Source organism: Rhinolophus ferrumequinum, chromosome 18 (genome assembly GCF_004115265.2).
Source record: "Rhinolophus ferrumequinum isolate MPI-CBG mRhiFer1 chromosome 18, mRhiFer1_v1.p, whole genome shotgun sequence".
Classification (NCBI taxonomy): domain Eukaryota; kingdom Metazoa; phylum Chordata; class Mammalia; order Chiroptera; family Rhinolophidae; genus Rhinolophus; species Rhinolophus ferrumequinum.
In genome coordinates this window covers 57704770-57722361 of record NC_046301.1, presented here as the reverse complement: position 1 = coordinate 57722361, position 17592 = coordinate 57704770, and the positions used below count along the sequence as shown (strand labels likewise).

Here is a 17592-nt window from a genome sequence, read left to right as displayed (position 1 = left end):
CAAGGTAGCAAAACAGATTGGTCATTATTGTACAGCTGCAAATGTGTGTGTGGGGGGTGGTCCCGGGTGGGGACAGGGATGTCCCATACTTGGGGGAAAGGGGACTGTAGGGACATGGGGCCTAGGGACCACTGGGGTGGTGAGACCACCAGGACCACTGGGGATGCCTGGGTTGGGGCCCCGGGGTCACAGGCAGAGGGCTGAGCAGCGGGGCTCAGAGGGACAGGAGAACAGGGCTTTGGGGACACGGCTCCCAGGGAGCTGGGTACCTTATGCACACCGGCACCCCTCTTACCCACCCTCCGCGCTTTGGGAGAGAAGCTGGAGGAGTGTGTATGAGCAGAGGAGGACAAAGGAGCATGGTCAGTCAGTCGGAGATGAGGGATGATCACAACAGCTCCCGCCCACTGGCGGTTTTGTTGACTTTGGACAGGCCTTCCCGGAACCCAGAATCAGTCATGCTAGAGGGAGACAGCAAGGACACAGGTCCAGGAGCTGAGGGGTGCCAGGCCCCGCCCCCCACCCCCACCCAATCCACCCTCAGAGCCTCTGGCCCCGCCCACTCCACCAGAGCCCCGCCCACTCCGGCCCGGGGCTCACACTTGCTCCATCTGCACATCCTCCTCGTCCTCCTGAGGCAGCTGCAGGTACGGGTTATCACCTGCAGGCTGGAACTTGTAGCCCGTGAGCACGAAGAAGGCGAGAGTGGAGCCTTCCACCAAGAGCTGGGGGGTGAAGGGGCAGAGTGGGAGTGTCAGGCACATACCCTGTCCCCCCACCTCCATTGTCTGGCCCACCCTCCCTCCTCTGTGCTCACCTGGTATAGCCACTGCCACTGGAAGGGCACGGCCACCTGCAGCAGGATGGCGATGATCCGCGTGAAGTAGACGTAACAGATGACCTGCAGGGACACAGGGGGACATGGGGCCGAGGTGGGCATGGGGTGGTGAGGACACCAGGACCCCTGGAGATGCCTGGGTGGGAGCCCGCGGATCACAGGCAGAGGGCTGAGCAGCGGGGCTCAGAGGGGCAGCAGGAGGGGTGAGGGAGGGTGTGCCAAGGGGCTGGTTGTGCCCCTCCCATCAACACACGACATGAGTGAGAACGGGGTTCCTACCATGACATAGTAATGGCGAAACAGCTTCAGCTTGGCCAGGTTCACTGCCACTGAGGGGTGGGCACAGAGAGCAGGGGTCAGGGGAGGAGGCTGGGAGCAGGACCAAGGGAGAGGAGTGGAGGTGGGCTGGGGACAGGGAGGACATTTGGGGGAAGTGTCCACCGGGCAGTAAGTCTGGAGGGGAATCCAGAGGGTGGCAAATGGGGTAGAGAAGCAGGAGGGGGCAGTCAGAAGGGAGGGAAGGGACATCCAGGGGTCAGCATGAAGGGCCTGGAGCAGGATGGGGGCTGGGGAGGGGTGCAGTGGGTTCCTGGGAGCAGGACCTCACCCTTTCCGTCGGTGCCAGATGCGTCCTGGAGATGCCGGATGGACCTGGGACGGAGAAGGGGACCCATGCAGCGGTCAGCACTGCCTCCGCCCAGGTCCGTGGGAGGTGGGGTCTGGGCCTGGGTGGGCAGGGCAGGGTCCTCACCAGACCACGGGGAAGAGGATGGCGCCGCAGCAGATAAGATCCACCAGGAAGAGGATCTCCTTCCAGATTCCGTAGTCGCTGGCGCCCTCCTCACGGGACTCAATGACGATGTAGGCCACGTTGGCCAGGACCTGCTGGGCGGGGGTGGGTAGGTACGCGTGCCCCCACAAGCAGGCATGCCCACCCAGCCCCCCACCTGGGGCCCAACACGCACCTGCAGCGGGATCACGATCCCAAAGATGTTCTTCTCCTTGTCAGACAGGACGTACTTGACGAAGGCCCAGCCTGAGCCGATCAGAGCGATGGTGATGAAGAGAAGAGCACCCTTCAGCCTGCAGGAGACAGAGCTGGTGTGGTGAGACAGGACGCCCCGCCCTCCCTGCCCGCGCCCACCGCCTGCCCGTAGACGTCACTCACAGGTGTGTGATGTAGTGCATGACAGCGAGCCCTTCGATGGGGTGGCCCTGGCTGTTGATGAAGTAGTAGTTGATCTGCAGTTCGATGGATGGATGGACAGTCAGACAGAGGGACGGTGGTTCCAAAGGGGGGGACGGTGGTGGCTTAGGACGGTGGACAGTCCCATAGGGGGCCAGGAAGATGACTGAACTGACAGTTAAGACCAGGATGGCGAGTGGACTCAGAAACGGGCCATCACAGCCCAACAGATGGCTGGACTGAGGGATGGGCAGTCACAGCCACAACAATGGAGGAAAGGACATAGTTGGGTGATGGACAGTGAGCTAATCGGTCAAGTGGACAGCCACAGCTGGACAGAAGGACAGGCAGACAGATGAAGTGGATGGACACATGGAACCACCAAGCCCACGGTCTGCAGAGGTTTGGGGAATGGCCTGTGCGGGCTGCTTCCTGGACCCTGGGACCCAGAGGCCTCAGCCCCACCCCCTGCTCCCAGCCCAGGCTCTCACACTGTGGAAAAGCAGTGAGATGCTCTTGGTGAAAGCCAGGGCCGCCATGAGCCAGTGGATCTTGAACACGTTGTACCTGGCAGGGGATCAGGCACAGAAGGGGGCGTGGGGGCATCAGTCAGGGGCAGGGATGGGAGTGTGGTAGGGGAGGTGGGGGACCCCCAGGGGCTAGGGCATTACGTGTTCTTGCAGAGGACAGACACCCAGAAGACGCCAGCAGCCAGGAAGCAGGCGGACATGACCATGTAGAGCTTGAAAAGGGGAATTTCCGATGCTGACAGGAAGCCCTCAGGGTTTTTCTCTCGGATCATTACCTGGGGAGGGGGCAGTGGGGGGTGCACGCTAGCTCTGGACTTGTAGAGCCAGAAGTGGGAGTCTCCAGCTCTCCCCCTCTCTGAGCCTAGGCTTCCCATCTCCCAAATGGGTACATCAGCTTTCACTTCACGGTGTGGCCACTGGGAGAGGATGGGACAACATCAAACTGGTCATGCTGCACCTGGCCGGTAGTTAGGGCCCCGCTGACGTGCCGCCCTCCTGTCTGCTCACTGTGATGTCGAACGGCTGCTCCTGTCCCCGCATCAGGTTGTAGCAGTTGTGGAAACTGAGGCTGTACTGGCCTTCCTCAGCCCTTGAGCCAATCACCACATGGAACTGAATGGTGGGGCAGACAGAGGAGAGAGGGGACCTCAGCTTGGGGGTCCCCCACTCTGGGGCAAGGGGAGACCGTGGGCGCTCACAGACACTCACGCTGAAGTTGTAGGAATTGTTGTTATGGCCCAGGCCCAACACCAGCTCCCTGTCCTTCCCAATGAGGCCCTGAGGGGACAGAGCACATGCACTGAGCATCACATGGGCAGTCCCCATTTGCCACTCCCTCCCCCCAAGGCCTTCCTCCCTTCCTCCCTTCCTCAAACCTGCTGGTCTCCTTGCGGTACTGCAGGCTTTGACTTGGTCTTGTCAAGCGCAGCGGTGGTCCCTATAGGGGACGAGTGGATGAGTTTAGAGATGGACAGACAGAAGGACAGCAAAAAGATGGGGGGACGCGCAGAGTAGCCCTGCCACCCACCCCTCCTTGCCCGCACGCCAGCCTGCCTCACCACTGTCCTTCTTGGGGGTGACCGTGTGCTCTGGCTTTGGGAGTCCTGGTTCGGATGGCATTTCAGGGAGGAGCCCAGGGGAGATAAATAGCTTCTTCTGCTCCCCATACTTTCGCACCTGGACCCTGGGATGAGGGTGGGGGGCAGGGGGAGGTGAGGCCAGGAGGCTAAAGGCTTCAGTCAGGCACGCCACCTGTGCTGAGAGATTCAATGGCCCTTTGGGCCCGCTGGGTCTCCTGCCTGGGGGCCGGCACTGGGCTGAATCAGTGGTCACAAAGTTCCAGCATTTGACCACCCCCTATCAAGGTGGCTGTCACATCCATGCACTACCTGCACCAGCGATTATTTGTCACTTTCTGTGACAGTGACTTGCTCATTCTATTGAAGTACCTTATTTAAAAAGGAGAACGTTGTACGTGTAGAGAGGCAACATCTCTGTATATACAAAGGTACCACTGGACTCTGGTGCCAGGCTGCTTGGGTCCAAATCCCAGTTCTTGGGCCTAAGTTTTCTCATCTTTAGAATGGGGATAACGGCATCAGGAATCAATGAGTTTACACCTGTAAAGCTCACAGGATGAGCTAGCTGCCTGCTGCATAGGAAGCATTCCTATGCAAGTAGGAATGATGGTTAAGGATTTTCTCAACATCCCCGTTGAGATCTTTCTATCTTTCTTTCACAGATCTTCTATCCTGTGACTCCAACACTCCCTGGGCACCCGTCCCCTCTCTCCCTCCTGGCCATAATCAGGAGGCTTGGAAGGGAAATTAGAAAGCAAGTGGCTTTCTTATTAAGGGCAGCAAAGTTCTTTTCAGGCTTCTCATTCCACCTGATCAGCCTGTATTGGTATCACACCCAGGGAAATACAAATGATGGGCCTTTAGGGGAGCCCCTGGTCCCCCCAACTCACTGTAGATCCTTCGTGTTGATAAGGAAGAGAACCAAGGGGTTGCTACTGTTTTTCTGGAGAGGACAGTCGTTGGGGTCCTGGGTCTGGGGAGTAAGAGGGAGCCTTGGTTACCACCTCCTACCAACCCAGTTCCACCCTGCCTCCACTGCAGCCACCCTGCAAGGGAGGGTCTCTTCCTGCTCCTCTCTCCAGAAAAGAACAGCAGCTTTTGGGTTCCAGAAACAGAAGACAGTCCACCCCCACACCATCCTAGCCCCTCCTCACTCCCTCACCACCACCTTCTCCACTCACTGAGGAGGATCGAACACTGCCAGATCGAATCCGGGTCAGACTGAACCCCACCTGGCAAACAGAAAGAAAAGGGGAGGATGTGAGGGACTCCGGCAGGGAAACCCCGCCCCCCACCCACACACAGCCACCTCTTTCAGTAGTAATAGAACACAACCTCAAATTTACTGAACACCTACTATGTGCTAGATCTCACATTCACTCAGCAAGCCATCCTGCCCACACCTCCCAAACCTTTTCCTTTAGCTCCTAAACAAACTGTGCCACTCAACTTGGATGTCACTTCCAACTTGGATATCACTTCCTCAGGGAGACCTTGGCTGGTCCTCTGGACCTAGCCCATCCAGTTTTCACCAATTAAAATGTTGATGTAAAAATAATAATAACAATAACAAAAAATCAAATAAAATGTTGATGGTTTCCAGCCTTGGGCTTTGGAATCCAGCACACTTGGATATGCATCCATGCTCTGTAACTCTGAGCAAGCCACACACCTCCGGGCCCGTGTAAACACCTATAAAATTGGCTTTACAGGTGTAACATTTTCGCAGCATCCCTGAGAGGTGGCTACAAGGGGACAGACCCATGGAAATTGCTTTGCATGGTACCTGGTCCCCAGGGAGCATTCAATAAATGGTAACTACTCATTTTGACTGCGGGAACTGGGGCTGTCTTGTTCATTGCTATGCCCTCTCCCCCATCCCAGCTCAGTGCGTAGCACATGTTGCATGATATTATTATTATTCCCATGTTCCAGATGAGTTAACTGAGGCTCAGAGAGGTCAAGGGACTTGCCAAAGATAATACGAGTGAGAAGCAGAGCTAGGATGTAATTCAGAACTGGAGTGGGAGGGGGGCTCGGACATTTGTGCATCTTGTCTTCCTCTAGCAAATCCCTCAAAGCCTCTCACCAGCGGGGTCTTCTCTTTCGTCTCCTGAAGACCCAGCCTCAGGAGGCTCAGGTCCACTTCCAGGGAGCCATTGGTGTAGAAGCCAAAGCTATTCAGCTGGATGTTTGGTCGCTTCTCCCCCTGCCGGAGACCAAGGAGGCAGAGGAAGTTCAGACTTCTTCCCACCAGCTCAGCTCTAGGGGTTCTGGCATCAGGCTCCCCCAAGGGCCTCAGCACCCTCCTGCACCCCTTTATTTAGGACAGCTACAAAAAGGTGATAGGAGAGGCTGTGTCGCCAGACCAATTCCAGGCAGGGTCAGGATGTCTCTGGGTCCTCTGGCCACTGTTCTGAGAGTCCAGAAAGAGATAGCCTGGGGCACCTGGAAGTCCCTTCACTGAGTAAGTACCACCCTGACAGCTGAGTTATTCATCTTGGTGTCAGGTCACCTCCCGGACAATTTTAGATCCCAAAATGAGCCCCCAAAGTCCCAATGAGTGCCCATAAGATCCCATTCTAGAACTCCTGGGGACTCCCCTGGGCAGCGCCCAAAGCGATACCAAGAATTTAGAGGGTTAAGAGTTGGAAGGGGTGTTCCACGAAGATGAAGCCCCGCCCCGGATAAGCGGGGCTCGACCCTAGCAAGGCCGGCCAGACAACTCCATCCGGAGGACAGACTGGACTCATCGGACGAGACCACTCTGGGCCTGGAATGGGGGGCGCGGACCGCTCCATCCCTCGTAAGGAAAAGGGGAAGTAGGACGAGACCACTCCAAGCCGGAGGCTCCTCCGGGACAAACCTGCGCCCTCCGCACCAGATCGCCACGCGGTGAGACTCACCGTCAGCACCAGCCGGTGGATGCGCCCACAGCAGCAGCCCAACAGCAACAGCAGAACTAGCTGCTGCCCCAACTCTGCGGGGCTCCCGCGGGCGAGCCCCCTCCTCTCGCTCACTGCCATCTCTGGAGCCACCGCCTCCCCTGACACCGCCTCTGACGCCCCCAGTCCCGCCTACCGGTGAGCCAATCGCCACATGGTGGGGGGCCGACCTTTCGGGTTTTTCAGCCCACCCAACCAATCAACGATTGTCTTCTCGCAAGCCCGCGCCTACACGACACCAAATGGACAGCACCGGCTCCGAATGGGAGTGCTGATATCGCTTAACCCCGCCTCCACTCTCACCAATCACTAGAAAGATTGTCCCGGATGTAATTTGATAAACAATGCATCTAACCAATTGTAATAGATCTGATATCCAGCCCTTAAAGCGGAATTTCTCCAACCACTCTTAACCGGTCCAAGGACTACAGTACCCAGAATGCAGAGGGAGTAGACAGCCCAGGAAGGCATTAAGTAAACTACATTTCCCAGGATCCCGAAGGACGGACTTCCCCGTTCTTACCCTGGGGATGTGCCTCCCAGCCAGAGCTCAAGCGTTTTGGTAAACACACGCATTTGCTGAGGCCCGTCCTGTTCTAATTTTCTTGATCAACCCGGAGGCCTAAACCTGACCCAGGCTAAATCTTGACCCTAGGATGCCCTATGACCCCAGGCTGTGTCCCGGCCTTAGTTAGGCAAAGCCTCCAATCCCAGAGTGAGGCAACTGGAGGCCCACCCGCAGATCCCAGGCTGGACTTGACTATGGGTTGAACCCGGACCCCAGGTGAGGCCCCTCCCTGCAGCGTAGCCCCGACCCCAGCCTGAAGCCTAAAGTTCCCCACTGACCCTTGCCCTACACTGAGCCTTCATCTCTGGTTGGGCCTCCCACCTGGACTGAGCCCTGAACCCAGACAAGGCCTGACCCCTGGACTCTACTTTGAGTCCTAGACCCCCAACTGGGTTGCTGACCCCTCTGCTAAGCCACTGACCCATCTGGGATCCCATCCCAACTTCAGTCCCAACCTGGCATGAATCCCAATTCCAATCTGAGTTTGAGACTAGAATTGAGACCCTATTCCAGGCTGAGCCACTGAGTCCAGACCCCAGCCCTGAGCCCCTGACTCATCTTGTCCCCGAGACTGGAGCACAGCCCACTTTGCAACTTGAGGTTTTCTAGCTCAGAAGCCACCAGCAGGTGGGGCCAGGTCCCCCATAGAGCCATCTGTCCCAGTGTGGGCTCCCTGGTTTGTGTACCGGGAGTTTGGGAGCTCAGAGCCTAACTTTTTCCCCAGGGCTGGGCCGGACCCCAGCCCCAGCAGGGCATCTGTCACCTCTGTAGCCACAGAAAGCACCAAAGGCAAGAAAGGATGAGGATGGGAGCTGTTGGGATCTCTCCCCTTTCATCCCAGTGCCTCAAAAGGATTAACAAGGTGTGAACAGACTTTTATGAGGGAGCTGAAAAGAATTCCAACCCCCAGGACCCGAATGTTTGGAGGAAGGGGCAGTCGGAATCCCAGGGTCAGTACAGACAATTAAACCTGACAGAGACTTGATGGATGCGACTGGAAAATGGGCACGTGCAAAAGCGAACTGGACAAGAGCCAGGGAAAGGCCTGGGCCCAGTGCCCCAAGGACGGCCCGTCCTCAGTTTCCCGATGCAGACTTTGGGTGGGGGGGGCAGGATGCGGTGGGGGCGCTAATGGACCCGGCCTTGGCGGAGGTGCGTCCTGGGCAGGATCGAAGTCCTCCTATCCGCTCTGTGGCCGGAGGGACTAGACCATTAGTAGGACAAGCGTAGATGTCTGGAGCCGGGCCGGCCTGCAATAGCTGGGTGACCTCAGGTTCTCCCTGCGAAGGGGTGAGGGGAGGACCTCTTGGGTGGGGTTTTAGTGTCCTGACCCGTTAAGGAACGGTGGAAGGGAAAAAAGAAAGGAAGAACAGTCCGGGGCGGGGCAGGGGTGGGGAGGATAAAAGGGGCCCGAGGATTTTTGAAAATGAGTCGGGGTCCTTTAAGGGGTCAGTTCAGTGCGGTCAGGTGGCAACGTGCCTTTAGAGACGGGGCGGGGCACCCGTTGGTCCCGCCTCCTTGTGCCCCGCCTTTAGGAAGTTGCTCTGGCTCCTCGCGGGCGGAGGGCGTGACCGAGCCTGAAGGGGCGTGACTGAGTCGGGAGTGGGCGGGGCCTTTGCGGGGCGGGGCCGGGCGCGCCGCCTTAGGCTGAGTCTCCCCTCGGCGGGTGGCGGGTGGCGGGCGACCCGGACCGGGCGCGGCGGCGGCGTCCTCGGCGGGAGCAGCATGGATTGGGGCACCGAGCTGTGGGTGAGTCCAATCTGCCTGGCTCCAAGTTCCTCCCTTACTGTGGTCCAGAAGCCCCCCATTGCCCCTGCAGTACCTTAACCAGGGCTCCACGCTATCCTTTCCACTGACCCTTGGAGTCCCCGCTCCGCCCTCTCTCGGAGTTTCCCGGGGCGTCTCAGGACGCCCGGGTGCGGAGGGCGACCTTGTAGGTGCGGCGTAGGGAAACTGAGGCACGGGGTTTAGAGTGAGGAGGACAGAAGAAGTCCTGGGACCAGGCCGGGGCAACCGGGCGAGGTCACCTATTTTGAGCACCCTGGCTGGGCTGGCGGCTTATCTTACGGCCCCTGGGTCCCTGCCCGCCGCCCGCCTGTCCGGCTGGTGGGGGGGAGGGGACCCTCTGGCCACTTTCAACCCCACGTGAGACCTAGAAGTCCTGATCGCCCTTTCTGTCGCCTCCAATCAACACCTAGGGGCTTGGGACGCTTTAGTGGGGGAGGGGGCTGTGAGGCTGGGCCTCCTCCCCCAGCCCTTTTTCCAGGTACTGGGAGGGGCATCCTCTAACCTCAGCTCTGGAAGCCCCAGGAATTTCCCCCATCCTTGCTGGGACCTCCGACCCCTCCTTTTTCTGGGGACGGTGGCACCTCTGGTTCCTGGTGTAGCTGGGTAACTAGATCGTCCCCCTCCTCAGCTCTGGGATTTCTTTTGGCTGTGCAGTGGAGTCAGTGGGGGAAACTGAGACACCCAGCGGGGTACCCGGGGAAGCATGGCGACCCGGGGAACTTTGTGCCTGTCCCCTGGCCATTCTGGGGCCCCCCAAGCTACAGGGAACCCTGACCCTGTAGCCCTGACTCACGCCGGGCCGGCCGGATTTTCCGGAATGTGGGGGGGATTAGGGGAGTTGGAGCAAGGGGAGTGGCCCTGCCCCGTTCCACACCCCTCTTGGCCGTCCAGAGAGAGGGACCCTGTCGTCCGGCTGGGGCCCCGCCCCTATTCCCTGGCCCTTCCCTGGAAGGGGAGGGGGTTCCCGCCGGTTTCCTGCCTTTGCCCGCGCCGCGCCGGGGTGGGGCCGGGAAGTCACTCCTTGGAGCTCAGAGCCTCGAGGCTCTCAGGTTGTCTGGTCGGTGGGCTGTGGGGTCCCAAGATCTTGACCCCAGTCCCCCCACTCCCCGCCAGGATCAATTTGACGTCATTGAGCGGCACACGCAGTGGGGGCTGGACCTGTTGGACAGATATGTTAAGTTCGTGAAAGAGCGGACCGAGGTGGAGCAGGCTTATGCGAAGCAGCTGCGGTGAGAACCCTAGAGTGGACAAGTTCTGGGGCTAGGGGCTACGGTTGGGGGACTGGGAGCTCAGCTTTCCTGACTCTCTCCTCTTAGGAGCCTGGTGAAAAAATATCTGCCCAAGAGACCTGCCAAAGATGACCCTGAATCCAAGTAAGGATGGAGAGGGGGTGCAAGGTTAGATCTGAGGGGGCAAAGGGCATTGGTCCCACTTCCTCTCCCTCAGCTGGGTCGTTCAATCAGGTCCCTCTCCTTTCACCTTAATTCCCACCTAGAGGTAAGAGCATAGGTGCAGGCTCCAGAGTACCAGGTTGAAATCCTAAATCCACTACTTTCTAGTTGAACTGCTTTGGACAATTGACTCAGGTTCTCTGCCTCCATTTTTTCCCCCCACCTATTAAATAGGGGAGGCTCCAGCAGATACTAAATCAGTGACTGGGCAAGTGACTTAAGTTTACGCTTCTGTTTTCTTCATATGTGAAATGGGCATGATGACGATGACCTTATAAAGCTCATGTGAAGACTAACTTGAGACAATGCGTTAAAACAGTGCTCAGCCCATAGTAAGTAGAAGCATTACAGCATTCCAGGTCTCCTGTTCCAGAATCCAAGAAGTTCTAGAAATCAAAAGTTTTTCTGGTAACTTATTTGGAGGCACTCTCTGACCTGAACTGACCTGATGTTGATCACGTTAATGAAGGGCTTGCTTTTTATCCCACTTAGTGTGCGTAGTGTTGGGTTACATGATGTTGCCCTTCACCCCACTGGGGTGATGCACAAAGGATCTCTCGTTTCTAGAACCTGAAAAATTCTGAGTTCCGGAATGCATCCCACTCAAAGGTTAGGGATAAGGGATATGGGCCAGAATTTGTCATTGCTTCCAGGGTAGATGTCTTGGGGCTTCCCCTTTCTCATGTGGAGATGGGTCCTGGGGCATCTGGCTCCTGGGGGCCTGACCCCTGGCTCCCTGCCCTCTCCCACCCCTCCCCAGGTTCAGCCAGCAGCAGTCCTTTCTACAGATCCTCCAGGAAGTAAATGACTTTGCCGGCCAGCGGGAGCTGGTGGCCGAGAACCTCAGCGTCCGTGTGTGTCTCGAGCTGGCCAAGTACTCACAGGAGATGAAACAGGAGAGAAAGATGGTGAGTGGTCCCTGCCCTGGATCTTTCCAAGGGCCCTTGGAACCTAACCTGGTTGAGCCTATCGCTTCTCTTTCCACAGCACTTCCAAGAAGGCCGTCGAGCCCAGCAGCAGCTAGAAAGTGGCTTCAAACAGCTGGAGAATGTGAGTTTGTGGGAGAGGAAGGTGGCTCTGGTCCCAGGGAGCAGGGTGAGAGTTGCTGAGCCACAGAGCTGCCCACTTTGTCTGGCCCGGGCCCCCCGCCTCCTTGCATTTCCAGCATACCTATTGCCCCCCATTTGCTGGGTGACTTTTCACCAGTCTCTGAAATCTTGGCTTCCTCTACCCTCTGACGTCAGGGATGGTTGCTCCTTCATCCTGGTTCTGTCTCCCACCCAGAGTAAGCGTAAATTTGAGCGGGACTGCCGGGAGGCCGAGAAGGCGGCTCAGACCGCAGAGCGGCTAGACCAGGATATCAACGCCACCAAGGCCGACGTGGAGAAGGTGCTGTGGGATCTGGGACAGCCTTGGGGGGTCAAGGTGGGGTGGAGCCAGAACTTGTCACTGACCCCCTCATCAATATTCCTCAGGCCAAGCAACAAGCCCACCTTCGGAGTCATATGGCAGAAGAAAGCAAAAATGAGTATGCAGCCCAACTACAGCGTTTCAACAGAGACCAGGCGCACTTCTATTTTTCCCAGATGCCCCAGATATTTGATGTGAGTCCTCCTAGCCCCCAGCCCCACCTTCCCGAAAACCCTCTAAAGTTAACCATCTTTTACACATTTGTCAAAACCCCAGCTGTAATGTCCCCATCTCTAAATTGAAAGGGAATTAGAAACAAAGAGTAACAATGAGCTCTGCCTTTACTCAAGCTGTCCCTTATGCCTGGGATGTCTTTCTTTCCTTTCATTCTCCTATTCATTCTTCTAAGCCCCAGCTCGAAGAACCCCTCTGAAAGGTCTTGAATTTCCCCTCTCTGTTTCAGCTTCCTCCTCTGCTCTCTGTCTTAACCCTGGAATTGGCACTATTGATGCTGGGTGTGTTTCTTATTGAAAGCTTTGTCTCCATTGTCACCTCTTTTGAGAAGCCTTGCTTGACTTCTGGGTAGGGGGTTCCTTAAAGTCCCCTCTGAAATCTCCCTGGCCCCATATCTGTCCCTTGGGCTGGAGGTCTTTGTGCTCCGGCTTCTCCATTTGCACCCCGCCCCTGTCCCTGTAGAAGCTGCAGGACATGGATGAGCGCCGGGCCACCCACCTGGGGGCCGGGTATGGGCTGCTGTCAGAGGCCGAGCTGCAGGTGGTGCCCATCATTGCCAAGTGTTTGGAGGGCATGAAGGTGGCTGCGGCTGCCGTGGACGCCAAGAATGTGGGTGCCTTGTCCTGGGCCAGCGGGCTGTGGGGTGGCAGGCAGATCCACAGACTAAGCACCTAGTGTTGTCCCTGACTGCCCTCCCCCCTCCAGGACTCCCAGGTCCTAATTGAGCTGCACAAGTCAGGCTTTGCCCGCCCGAGTGATGTGGAATTCGAAGACTTCAGCCAGCCCATGAACCGTACGTCCTCGGATAGCAGCCTGGGCACCCCCTCAGATGGGCGGCCCGAGCTTAGAGGCCCGGCCCGCAGCCGTGCCAAACGCTGGCCCTTCGGCAAGAAGAACAAGGTGGGGGCCAGGGCTCTTGGGGAGGGGGAGTGAGTGAGTGGGGACAGAGGGGGGGGTCCCCCACTGAGTCAGCCCCAGCCGCCAGAACGCTGAGTCCCGGGCAGGAATTTTCCTCTTGGCTGCCAGCCCAGGCTGGAGGGAAGGAAGGCAGCCGGGCGATTGGCCTGGGAGTCCCCTGAGGCTGACGGGGGTGTCAGGAGGGGGGCCTGTGGAGTCTGTCTGGCTTCTCAGGATGCTGGGAGAAGACTCGCTTATAGGATTCAGGGCTGGGTGAGGGTTCAGATGCTGGCCCTGGGGACTCCCCCTGGGTTTCTCCATCCCGCCAATGGGGCTCTGGGCCCCGACCTTCAGGCTGTATATTTATTTATTTATTTATTTTGGCTTTCAATGTCAAGCATATACCTAGACACCCCTGGTTTATACCTTCAACAACTGCATCCTCCCTAATTTATACCTTTGACCCTTGATACCCCTCTTCAATTTATACATGGTGCCCCTGTCCCAGCTGAAACCCCACCTGTAACCCTCTGATATTTCATGCCTTTGACCCTTCTCTCCGCTTATCCTTGACTTTTGTGGCCCCGTACCTGTATGAGACCTTGACTTCTGCGTGCATCTCCCTCCACATTCTAGACTGTGAGCCCAGAAAGCTGGCATGCGGGGGACAGAAATATGGGCTTCCCTGTGCCCCGAGGCCCTATTCTGGGTACTAGACATGGGATGCAGGGGAAGTTTGAGATCTTGGGGGAGGTAGAGGTCTGGCCTTCTGGCTCACAGTCTAATGCCCTTCCTGCCACCTCCCGGATTTTTATGTTGCTCTTTGCATGCATTTTCTGTGTGTGATTGTGCATCTTGAGTTGTGGTTTTCTTACCGTTTTTTTTTTCTTTTCTCCATTTTGTTTTTCCTTTTTTCCTTTATTGCGTCCCTCCGTCCGTCCATCCGTCCTCGTTCTCTATATTCTCCCACCCCTCCTGACCCACCCCCTCCATGGCCCCCGCCGGTAGCTGCGTCCCCCACCCCTTTCCCCCCTGGGGGGCCCCCTGCCCTCGGCATTGCCTAATGGACCCCCATCCCCCCGCTCCGGCCTCGACCCCTTGGCCATACTGAGTGAGATCAGTAAGTCAGTCAAACCGCGGCTAGCATCCTTCCGCAGCCTTCGAGGCAGCCGTGGGGTAAGTGAGGCCTCTGGGGGAGGAGTAGGGGACGCTCCAGCCCGCCCAGCGGCCGGGTGGCGGGACCCTGGGCTCGCTTCCTGCCGCTGGCTGGGTCCCCTCCTCCCATTGTGCGACCTGGACCTGCTTTGCTCTGTGCATGGCCTTGCCCCCCAAGAACCTTGGGTGGGGAGGAAGGTGGACTCGGTGTGTCTTAGGAGTGTCTTAGAGCTTGGAAACTCAGACTCCAGGATCCCGAACTCAGTCCTGTTCCCACTTTGCAGACAGTGGTGACCGAGGATTTCAGCCACTTGCCCCCGGAGCAGCAGAGAAAGCGGCTTCAACAGCAGCTAGAGGACCGTAATCGTGAACTACAGAAGGAGGTTGACCAGAGGTAAGGTGAGGGAAGCAGGCAAATAAGAAAATAAAATAATAAAGAATTACAGATGCTCCTCAATTTACGGTGGGGTTACGTCTCAATAAATCCACTTTAAGTTGAAAATACTGTAAATCAAAATGCATTTAATGCTACACTGTAGAGTATCAGTTGTTTACCCTTTTGATGGTAGTTGGCTGCATTGCAAGAGAGTATCATACTGCATGTTGCTAGCCCTAAAACAGATCAAAATTCAAAATTTAAAATGTGGTTTCTACTGAATGCATTTCACTTTTGCAGCATCACAAACCTGAAAAATCGTAAGCCGAACCTTCATAAGTTAGGGACGATCTATACCTTGAAATGTATATCTCCCAACAAACATCTCCCAACAAACTCTAGGCCCCAGTGGTTTTATAGGTGCTTCCTGCCTCACTGATAAGAAACAGTTCCCATCTTATACAAGTCATTCCACCAAACAGAAAAAGAGTGAAAGCTGCCACCTCGTTTCAGATGTGGAATCTGGTGGAAACTCAATTACAAAATCAGTTAGCAAGAATGAAGAAAATAAAATTACGGGCTCATTTTACTTCACTTGTGACCTTAGGTGCAAAATTCTAGCCAAGCAAATCCAATGGTGGATTTTAAAACTAATAGATTACGTGGTGGTGATGGTTGCACAACAGTGTGAATGTACATTATACCATGGCACTGTACATTTAAAAATGGTTCAAATGGGAGATTTTGTTATGTATATTTTACTGTAATAAAAAAAATTTTTTAAAGACAAAAAAAAAATCATGAGCAGTTGGGTGTTATCCCAGTAATGCAAAGATGGTTCAACATCAAAAAAATCTATCAGTCTCATTCACCACATTAATTGGCAAAAAGGAAAAAAACCAACAACATAAGGTTATCTATTTACTAACTCAAACACTTAAAATATTAACAATAAAAAATCTGCCAGATTAAAAAAAGAAAATCTTTACTCACTCTTTCCAAGCAACAAGAGCCTCTTCCCAGTTCTCTTACATAATAGGAATGACGTTTGCGACTTGCCAACACGCAGCCAAATTATGCCATTTGCACAGAACCTCTTGTACAAAATGCCTTTTATTAGTATAAAATTCCATTCAGAACTCTGTAGTTCCTGAGTTTTTATGCTGTAGGGGTTAAGGGGTGCATGCTATGGGCGCAAGACAGACTGACCTTCCATTCTAGATGTTTTGCCTCTTTGTGCCTCAGTTTCCACATCTCTAACATGGGTCATGTTAGGACTGGAAAGGAGTTGAACCCAGATTTGACACATTCCAGAAATCTATGCTTATAGCGATTACTGCTTGTATCTATAGTCGTGGAGGAAGTAGGGACCAGGGAATAATGATAACCATAGCACAGCGTTTATAGAGTGCTTGCCATATGCCCGGCACTATACTGAACCCTTTACATGGATTCAGTGGAGTTCGTAAGTTTTCCTGAGACACTGAGCAGCGGCAGGATCCTGACTCTCTTGTTCAGTGCTATATTCCTGATACCTAGAACAGTGCCTGCTATGCAGTCGGTACTCGGTGTGTATCTGAATAAATAAAGGCACAATAACTCACATGAGGTATATGTATCATTATCCCCATTTTCAAGGATAGCATAGAGACAGGTTCAGTAATAACCAAACTGACACAACTAGGAAATGCTCAGACTGGGATTCGAACCCAGGTAGTGAAGCACTAGTGTTTGAACTTTAACTGTCTTATCTGGCTACGTGCTCCTTGAAGAAAAGCCCATATTTTTTGCATGTTAAGTCACAGGGGGCTATTCTTTCTCATCTCTGTCTGGTCCTAGGGAAGCCCTGAAGAAAATGAAGGATGTATATGAAAAGACACCCCAGATGGGGGACCCCGCCAGCTTGGAGCCACGGATCACAGAAACCCTGAACAACATTGAACGGCTGAAATTGGAAGTACAGAAGTATGAGGTCAGGGAAGACCCTGGGGAGGGGTGGGGGCCAGCTGGCCTGGCTGAGTCACTGCCTGGGGGACAGGGAGGTGTTGGGGGGGGCGCTCCAGCTGTTTCTCATCACAGCTTTGGGTGTGCATGGGTGATCTCAGGAAACATGCGAGCCCAGAGTGGCCTGACCCCAGAGCCCCACCCTGGAACTGACCGTGTGGTCCCTCCTCTCAGGCTTGGCTGGCAGAAGCTGAGAGCCGGGTCCTGAGCAACCGGGGAGACAGCCTGAGCCGGCATGCCCGGCCTCCAGAACCCCCAGCCAGCGCCCCACCGGACAGCAGCAGCAGCAGCAACAGCGGATCACAGGACAACAAGGAGAGGTGAGCGGGGTAGCCAGAGTAGCTCTGCCCCCTGGGACGTGGGAGGCCTTTCTTCATCTGCTTTGCTCTCCCCATCCAGCTCTGAAGAGCCCCCCTCGGAAGAAGGCCAGGACACCCCCATCTACACAGAGTTCGATGAGGATTTTGAGGAAGAGCCTGCATCGCCTATAGGTCACTGTGTGGCCATCTACCACTTTGAAGGTATCAGTTGTTTGGGCAGGGCTGGGGGGTGTCTGGCTAGGTTCTGTTTAAATTCGCTTAAAGCAGACCTGAACCCATCGCTACCCTCATGACAGGGTCCAGCGAGGGCACCATCTCCATGACTGAGGGTGAAGACTTGAGTCTCATGGAAGAGGACAAAGGCGACGGCTGGACTCGAGTGAGGCGGAAACAGGGAGGTGAAGGCTACGTGCCCACCTCCTATCTCCGAGTCACGCTCAACTGAACCCTGCCGGAGGCGGGAAGAGGGGGTGCTGTCAGCTGCTGCTTCTGGGCCACAGGGGGCCCGAGGACCTATGCACTTTATTTCTGCCCCCGTGGCTTCAGCTGAGACCTGTGTAACCTGCTGCCACCACCCCCCACTCCTCACCCCAAATGGACCCGCTGTGCCTTCCACCATTGATGTACATACTCATGTTTCAGATCTTTTCTTCCTGCCACTTGGCTAGGGCCATTTTGTTTTATATATATATATACATATATATATATATAAAATTATGTAAAGTTCTTGAAGTCCATGCTTTATTAGGAGATTTAGATACTGGGGCTGGATATTGAAATGCCACTGCCACCCTCCTTACAGGCCACACAG

The 17592-nt window shown here is 55.5% G+C and overlaps 2 protein-coding genes across 8 annotated transcripts; one reads left to right on the top strand and one right to left on the bottom strand.

The window, feature by feature from the left end:
• Positions 1-6710, bottom strand: GPR108 (G protein-coupled receptor 108). 3 transcript variants are annotated; one of them, XM_033135516.1, is made up of 18 exons: positions 6540-6710; positions 5723-5842; positions 4815-4865; positions 4524-4606; positions 3613-3737; positions 3430-3491; positions 3263-3331; positions 3062-3166; positions 2696-2829; positions 2516-2591; positions 2007-2080; positions 1804-1921; positions 1590-1720; positions 1446-1489; positions 1118-1167; positions 818-901; positions 601-725; positions 1-461 (listed from the first exon to the last, which is right to left on the bottom strand). In XM_033135516.1, the coding sequence occupies exons 1-18, from the start codon at positions 6657-6659 to the stop codon at positions 389-391; spliced, it is 1644 nt and encodes a 547-aa protein (XP_032991407.1). In that variant the 5' UTR covers positions 6660-6710; the 3' UTR covers positions 1-388. The 3 variants fall into 3 exon arrangements, with proteins under 3 accessions (XP_032991407.1, XP_032991408.1, XP_032991409.1); XM_033135517.1 differs by lacking the exons at positions 5723-5842; positions 6540-6710 and adding an exon at positions 4003-4129 and having other exon boundaries at positions 4815-4866; XM_033135518.1 differs by lacking the exons at positions 3613-3737; positions 4815-4865; positions 5723-5842; positions 6540-6710 and having other exon boundaries at positions 4524-4588.
• Positions 6711-8048: 1338 nt separating this feature from the next.
• On the top strand, positions 8049-17507 carry TRIP10 (thyroid hormone receptor interactor 10). 5 transcript variants are annotated; one of them, XM_033134660.1, is made up of 15 exons: positions 8049-8096; positions 10048-10163; positions 10251-10307; positions 11146-11293; positions 11373-11435; positions 11670-11774; positions 11861-11989; positions 12492-12638; positions 12735-12929; positions 13935-14102; positions 14366-14475; positions 16297-16429; positions 16636-16781; positions 16861-16982; positions 17078-17507. In XM_033134660.1, exons 1-15 carry the CDS (start codon positions 8064-8066, stop codon positions 17224-17226), a joined length of 1821 nt encoding a protein of 606 aa, XP_032990551.1. In that variant the 5' UTR covers positions 8049-8063; the 3' UTR covers positions 17227-17507. The 5 variants fall into 5 exon arrangements, with proteins under 5 accessions (XP_032990551.1, XP_032990553.1, XP_032990554.1 ...); XM_033134661.1 differs by lacking the exon at positions 8049-8096 and adding an exon at positions 8802-8895; XM_033134662.1 differs by lacking the exon at positions 12492-12638.
• The last annotated feature ends 85 nt before the right edge of the window (positions 17508-17592 follow it).

Bases quoted from the DNA above. Each gene is read 5' to 3' on its own strand.
- GPR108 (XM_033135516.1), bottom strand. From the start codon at position 6,659: ATGGCAGTGAGCGAGAGGAGGGGGCTCGCCCGCGGGAGCCCCGCAGAG. The intron at 3,167-3,262 runs GTGAGTGTCTGT...CCCACCATTCAG, and splicing joins ACAATTCCTACAACTTCAGC to TTCCATGTGGTGATTGGCTC. The intron at 1,168-1,445 runs GTGAGGTCCTGC...CCCACCCCTCAG, and splicing joins ATCTGGCACCGACGGAAAGG to TGGCAGTGAACCTGGCCAAG.
- TRIP10 (XM_033134660.1), top strand. From the start codon at position 8,064: ATGTTTGGAGGAAGGGGCAGTCGGAATCCCAGG. The intron at 11,436-11,669 runs GTGAGTTTGTGG...TCTCCCACCCAG, and splicing joins GCTTCAAACAGCTGGAGAAT to AGTAAGCGTAAATTTGAGCG. The intron at 11,775-11,860 runs GTGCTGTGGGAT...AATATTCCTCAG, and splicing joins CCAAGGCCGACGTGGAGAAG to GCCAAGCAACAAGCCCACCT.